This window comes from Solanum pennellii, chromosome 2 (assembly GCF_001406875.1).
Source record: "Solanum pennellii chromosome 2, SPENNV200".
NCBI classification, from domain to species: domain Eukaryota; kingdom Viridiplantae; phylum Streptophyta; class Magnoliopsida; order Solanales; family Solanaceae; genus Solanum; species Solanum pennellii.
This window is the reverse complement of record NC_028638.1, coordinates 36796471-36804380: the sequence shown is the minus strand read 5'-3', so window position 1 is coordinate 36804380 and position 7910 is coordinate 36796471. Positions and strand designations below refer to the sequence as shown.

Sequence of the window (7910 nt, the reverse complement as noted above, 5' to 3'; positions counted from 1 at the left end):
AAAAAAATTAGAAGTAATAAATATAAATTTAAAACTAATCTTTTAACTTCCGTTAAATGAAGGGTATATGCCAGCCATTTTGTAACGGCAGGGGTATATGTGAGCCGTTTGTATAACGGTAAGGGCATATATGAGCCACTTTTATAACGAGAGGTATATCAGCTCCAAATGACAAAGTTGAGGGTTATATCAGACCCTTTTCCCTATAAAAAATAATGCAAAATTATAAATAGTAAATGCGTCCACGTGGGCACATATATACCTTTAAAATACATATTAAATAGTTCAAGAGGTAAAAAATACATTATTAAATAGTCTACGAAGGTAATAGGTTCTCATGAAAGTTTAGTATCGCAACAATAAATTCGACCAAAATTGAGATATTTTTCAGACTTTTATCCCTATATCTTACTTTAAAGTTTTTAACTTATTTTATATTAGAATTTCTCTTTGAAGGTTGACGAGCTTAGGGTCACTTGGTCAATTGATCGATTTGTCGTTCTCCTTCAACCTCTATTTACCTTTATCATATTATTCATATTTAATTTATTTTTCTTATTTTTATTTCATATTAAAAAATATTACTGAAAAGAACTTAAAATATTTAACATTTGGTTCACTCTCAAAATTCCACCCATGTTGCATAATTCAGATTAAAAAAAAACTAAAAGTGCTATAAATCACAATGATTAATAACTTAAAATATTTTTAAAAAATATATTAAGATGTGGTTAATTATCGAAATTTTACATGTACGACATAAATTGGGATAAAGAGAGTAACATATATTATTCAAAAATTACATTAGGCGTACGATAAATCACAACTTAAAGTATTTTAAAACATATTAAAATTTGGATAAACTCAAATAATTTACATGTACCACAAAGTTGGGTCACGAGAAATAACATATAATATTTTAAAATTATATTAATTATTAAAAGAACTATAAGTCACAACAAATTAAAATATTTTTAAAAAATATAGTAAAATTGATTAACTCTCAAAATATATTAAAATATTAAAAAAAATCATAATTGATTAACTTTGAAAATATCACATGTGTCACAAATATAATTGGAGAGTAATGAATACGAAAAGATGTCATAATCCAATACAAATTGTATTTATATCACAATTTTAATATAATCGTTCATATGAGATTTCTTTCAACCAAATAATACTGAAAGATTGCGTTGAATCATTTCCACTAAAGAGTAAGATCATCAATTTTAAATTCATTATTTGCCCAAAAAAAAAGAGAAACAAATTAAAAATGAATTCTCAACACCAACAATCCAAACATAAGATGCACACTACTTTTAAAAAAACACAAATTTCCAATGAAACCCAATGGAAATATTTTCTCAAAAAAACACAAACAAATTAAACATGAATTGCCAACTGCAACAATTCAAACATAAAATGCATACTACTTAAAAAAACACGAATTTCAGACGAAACTCATTAGTAAAGTTGCTTGTTGAAGCGGAAATTCATAATTAGCATATCAAACACCGCAATAAATCTTGAAAAGATCACTTGGAGGAGCTGTATAGCCAGCTTCTGTGGTACCATACTCAAATAATCCAAGAATTTCAAATGGCTTGAAGAGTAAAGGGTGTTCTTCATCCACTAGTTCTTTTGGTGCCTCGATGAAGTGACCTGGTTTTGATAATGAAAACAATTGAATGGAGAGTCTATCATTTTCTCCGGACATTGTTACTCTGTGGAGAGGAGAATGCAATCGACCATTTGTCCAAGCCTGTATAAATACAAAGATAGACGCGATCGATAATATTTTTGGAGAGTAGAACAATACAAATAGGGTCAGTAATACCAAAATTCATTTTCGGTTTTGCATGAAAATATTGAGCATATCATTCCATATATCAGATCCTTCAAAAATATGCATTTCAGAAAATAATAAATTCAACACTAGCGGGACAACATTTTCAGAGATTCGAGAAACATAAGATCCAACAAATATCTTGAGCCTCTGAAAAACCTATGCTTTTTTGATAAATCCTATAAGGTGTAACAATATTGGCCACAAATTTTGATTAGAATGATAAAATAATATAATTCACACTATGTTTAAAGCATTTTTACCCTGTTAACTTCAATATTTTTTAATTAAAAATGAATTTTTTTTCATCAATTTATTTACCTTAAAACAAAAAAGATATTATTGACTTTAAAAATTTGTGACCATTTAGCATTTTTCTTTTAAAAATCAAACAAAACCGTTCCCAACAAGATAGTAACACTAGTTCAAAACTTAACACTTACTTTGAAGGAATCACCAGCCAAAACAACATAAGAATTTGAGGAAATATTCACATCAATCCATTCTCCATTTTTGTTGATTTGCAATCCATTGACTTGATTTTGTGATATAAAAGTCAAGAAGTTACCATCTGTGTGGCCACCCAATCCAGCTGCTTTATTATTTTCATCTCCACTAGCAATTGATGATCCCTTATAATGTGTAAATCTAAATAGGAAGTAATTGGCATTCAATAATTCATCAATATGATTTTTTAATCCCAAATTCTCCGAAATCATCCTTTTCAACATCTCATCCAATTCCACAAGTGGATTAGAATAAGATTTTACCAAATTGCTGCAAAAAATAATACACATATAATGTTTATAAACATACAAGGAAGGTTGAACATATTTAGAAACATTTCATGTTGATACCATTCTTTCACTTAGGCCTCATTTGTTTCTATTAAGATTAATACGTCTGAATCTGAATATACATCTGAATATTAAAATATGCATTAAGAGCTAGATGCGTAAATCTGAATAAACATTTGAATATTAAGATATTTTCTCTGAATATGAAAACTGGAGTATTGCGACAATTTGTGTTTAATATTAGAATGTACATATGAAATTAAACGTTGTATCAATAAAATATTATAAAAATCTCATTTTAGTAAAATAATTTTTTTTATATAGAAAAATAATATTTTGAACATTCTTATCGTAAATAGTTAATATGATTTATCGATTAAGAATTTAACATTAAGTTACATCACTAATATATGACTATTCTTTTTTGCACTCAAAACTTTGACAATCTAATATAATGCAATATAAAATAGTTTATATAGAGTAGTAATATAATGTTTATAAAAACATTTTACTTTATAATGCACATTTGGTATTGTTATCGATCAAATAATTAATACTTTTTTATTTTCTGAAGTTGTGCTAAATATTATATCATGAAGTGTTTATCAATTCAAATAAGTTGATTAAGTTATGAAAATAAAAGACGTATATTAAGTTAGTAAAATAAAGAAAATTATAACGGGTAAGCATGTAATTAACATTAATTAAATAAGAAAAAAACTTTTATGAGTTTTTGTAATGTAGTTGAATTAAGATAGGAATTACTTTTGAGTCTGAATGGTCTTAAGAGTGTGTTATAGGATTAACTCAATATATTAAGACTCAATAAGAGACTTCTAAAAAACAAAACAAACAAACTTAATAAATTGAATCTGAATGATTAAGATTCAGTCATAAAAAAACACACTAAATGAGGCGAATCTGATTGATTAAGATTCAGATCTCCGTTTAAGTGCAAACAAATGAGGCCTTAGACACGTTAACTAAGTCTTATATTTTATTTTATTTTTAAAACTAGGATAGTGAAAACAAAAATGGAAAAGCGGAATCAAACTTTCACTTATTAAATCGTGACACATATCAAATATTTTTTTGTTATTGTTGAAGAAGAAGAAAACTGGCGATTGGCACATGTCAAAGGAATAAGTCCAATGCAACTGACTAACGTGTCTACAACAAATATTTGGAAGCTGACGATTGGAACATGACCAACGAAACTGACTGACGAGTTTACAACAATGGTGTGAAATTAGATTCATGCTAGGATTAGACGCGCTGCTACATATTTACTTATTATACTAGTTGAAGTCAATTAGAATAATATTTTATCAAAATTGCTTCAAAAATTAACACTCATATAATGTTAGTATAAACATATGAAGAAGGTTGAACATATTTTTATTTTTTCACTTGAGACACCTTAGATAACTCTTGTATTTTTATTTATTTTTTAAAAAATGAGAAGGCGAATCGAATTGTCACTTATTGGATAGTTACCAAATATTTTAATGTTGTTATCTATATATTTATTGAATAGATCTGTAACAATCCTTATGGTCGTTTTGAGTACTATAACTTTTATTTCATAAAATACTTTTCAATAAATTCTAAATAGGAGTTTTGGACTATTCATTATTTCAATTATGAAATTAAGGGGATAATTTAAATAATTAATTTAGTTGATAGTTAAAGAAAATAACCTAACAATTAGTGATGGGCGACTTTCACTATTTACATAATTAGTCCTATATAAAAGTTAGGATATAATTAATCTATAGAGGAAAGTAAGAAAATCGAAGAGGGGCAAAAGGATTACGAAGAAGATCGTAAAGTGGGCCTTCAGGTAAAACTCGACAAGCTTATACATATTGATGATAGGGATATATATATTGACATTTTAGCCGTGATTGAATATTATACTAATTGAATAAGAAAAAGGAGATATGGACAAATTATGTCTACGTGGCGGCAATATGATGTTGCTGCCTGCAATATTTTAGCAGCAATTGACATGTTACATAAAAGAAAATTGACTTTAATGTGTTATGAATTTATAGGTTTTGGTGGATTAAAATTGTATTGTAATTATCTGGTGTAATTATGATAAGAAAAATAATAATAATAGTAATCATAATATCTTGGAGAGTGCATATATTATACAAATACGATGTAATGATTGGAGGAGAGTAAAGTAATATAGCGAGTAGCAGATTATGGCGAATTTTTGTGGTTAACTCCAGTGGAATAAATTTAAATTATTTACTAATATTATTATATTATATTACAAAGTTAAAAGGTGCATATGTATAGGATTTAATGTTAGATGAATGGTGAGAGAAAAGTTAGGTCAAAAATATTAATGGTGTAATGAATTGAAGCGTTAAAGTGTAGGTGTACAGTGGAAGTATTAATTGCCACTGGTTTCGTAACTAGTGCCTCTGAAATTTTAAATATTAAAATGTTTTATTTTCATTATAAATTATATATTGACATATTATATTTAATTATCTATTTTAAATTTAAATATAATTATAATAAGAAAACAAAAATGAAAAAGAAATAAAGTAAACATACCAGAAATGTTGATTACCCTGAGGCCAAAAGATATTAGCAAAATTTTGAAGACTTTTAGGATTAAGCAAATCAGGAATACACAAACTCTCATACAATGGCAATTGTGGAATCATCCCCATATAACCATGCATTGGTTTTTCTGAAATGTTTTTCACTTTAGTCTCCAAAGGAAATTCAAATATTTCTTTTGACATATCAAATGTTTCCTCTCTAATTTCCTTTGGAACTTTATCATATATTGCTTCAAAACAACCATATTCTTGAAAAGCTTCAAAAACTTGAATTTTTGTGGATTCCCATAGTGGAGTATTTGGTTTTAGATCTTGATAATTGGAAAAATCTATTGTAGGAACTTTAACTGATTTGGTAGATGCCATTGATGAAATATTTTTAGAATATGAGCAAAGAGAAAAAAATAAAAGAAAGAAGAAACACTTGGAAGTTTTCTACTTTAGAGGTGAGGAAATAAGTAGCCTATATATAATGGGAAATAGATGAACTATTCATAGGAACCAATGTGATTACTTGTACTTTACTGTGATAAGAATTGTTTATTATATTTTAACAGATTAAGTATCAATTATAGTTATTTTTTTATTTATTCTTTTAAGATGTTATATTTATTATATTTAAAGAATATTATATAAAATTATTTTTTTATTTATAATTTTTTAAAAATAATAATACATAAATATTAAACGGTGGGAATACTATTTTATGTGTCACAAAAGACACTATTTCTAGTCAATAACTTAAGCGTGTTATATACTCTGATTCATTGGACGCGTGTACCTGACGTTGCTTAGTTCGGTGGATTTTCCATTTTTACAATGTAAAATCACTCTGTAAATTTCTATTGTAATAAAGTTATAGTATTACATATTTTAAATAGCAAACTATAGGTATACGTCACTATCATTGTGACTTCATTAATTTGGCACGATTATTTTTTATTTCTTCAAGTACAAATAAGATTTTTAAATTTCTTTTTACATTTTTGTGATTATTTATATGAAAAAACTATATCTACTCCTACTCAACTACCACATATATATATTTTATCTTTATTTTAAAAATATTACATAAGTACTTTTTACAAAATATAACGTATTTATAAAAAATTAAATCAAATACACAATCTCTTTAATATGATGATGAATAATTATCTTAAAATTACATTTTCTAAACTAGTTGGACACTAATTTTGTTTTATTCTTTTTAGTTGTTTCCCTTTTCAGAAGTATTGATCAAACTAAGCCATTATATAAAGTAATTCACCAAAATAATATGTTTTTTTAAATTTTTTTACAAAATTAGTATAAATTTATTTCACAGTAGGATATATTTTAATTTTTAAAAGTTGACGGCGTTAGATTGATATATGTTACTATGAGTAACGTTTACTCCTAAAATATTACTATGAGTAACGTCTTAATCTTAAAACGTAACTCATAGTAACGTTTTAGGAGTAAAACGTTATTCAAAAAAATGTTTTAGGAGTAAAACGTTACTATGAAATACATTTATACTAGTTTAGTAAAATTTTGAAAAAATATATTATTTTAATAAATTATTTTATACAATGACTTAGCTTGGTAAAAAATTCCCCTTTTCAATTTCAAAGTAGATACCTAAGGTATTCCACCATTACCCCTTTTTCTTCTTCTTCATTAAACTTTTCCTTCCTCTATCACAATATTGTTTCTCATTCTCACTCCCACACGTATCCTTTCTTCCTTGACCATTTTTATTTCCTTTTGCATGCGCGAAATTCATATCAAACTCTACATAATTAGCATTAGTTAAAGTGACAAAGTAAAATTATCTTTAATTTTTTCTATTGTATATTTATTTTCAATCATATCATGTATTTGATTCGATGACTTAGATTTTTTCTAGCCAATTTATTGTAGGGTTTTTATATTGTTTGCTCTATTTTAATGTCTCATAATTTAGAAAATAGTATGAATATTGTTATGTATCTAAGACACATGCTTTTGAATGTAATGTATAAAATTGATACTTGATGCATCAAATCAATAAAGATACATGAAATTAAAATTAGATCTATTAATAGATACATTAAATTAATATTATCATATAAATAGATACATGAAATTAATAATAGACACACATAACAAATACACAAATTAATATTAGATACTTTTATGGTACATATGAATCTACTTGTATGATACATGTCTAAGTGTTTTGTTGGTTGGATACACCATATATTGATAATAGATACATCAAATTAATGAATTTTATTATTTTAAAAGTAATAAAATGATATTAATCAAATACATGACCAAAATATACATGTTTTTGTCTTTTATAGATGATATTAACGAATTTATTATTTCAAATAGTAATAGAATGAAAATAATTAAAATATATACACTCCTTGATTTCCGCCTTATATTAAGGAATTTGATTATAATAAATTATTTCAAACAATTAAAATATGTATCTCAATTTTAAAATTCGGCAGATACATGTATCTCACAGATTCAAGCTCTCCTAAGTATGAAATATGGTAGAGGAAGTAATATTTAAAACTATTGAGAATCTAAGTAATTAGAACCTAAACTAATGAAATTTATGTAGTTTACCCTTTCTTTAATATATCCAATATGTCGAGATATATTTATTAAAGAATATCATGATACATTATAAATCAAAAAAATATT

At 25.7% G+C, this 7910-nt stretch overlaps 1 protein-coding gene across 1 annotated transcript; it reads right to left on the bottom strand.

The window, feature by feature from the left end:
* Positions 1 to 1270: 1270 nt before the first annotated feature.
* LOC107011917 (probable 2-oxoglutarate-dependent dioxygenase AOP1) lies at positions 1271 to 5755 on the bottom strand. Its single transcript, XM_015211599.2, has 3 exons — positions 5221 to 5755; positions 2293 to 2626; positions 1271 to 1765 (listed from the first exon to the last, which is right to left on the bottom strand). Exons 1-3 carry the CDS (start codon positions 5595 to 5597, stop codon positions 1511 to 1513), a joined length of 966 nt encoding a protein of 321 aa, XP_015067085.1. The 5' UTR covers positions 5598 to 5755; the 3' UTR covers positions 1271 to 1510.
* Positions 5756 to 7910: the final 2155 nt, after the last annotated feature.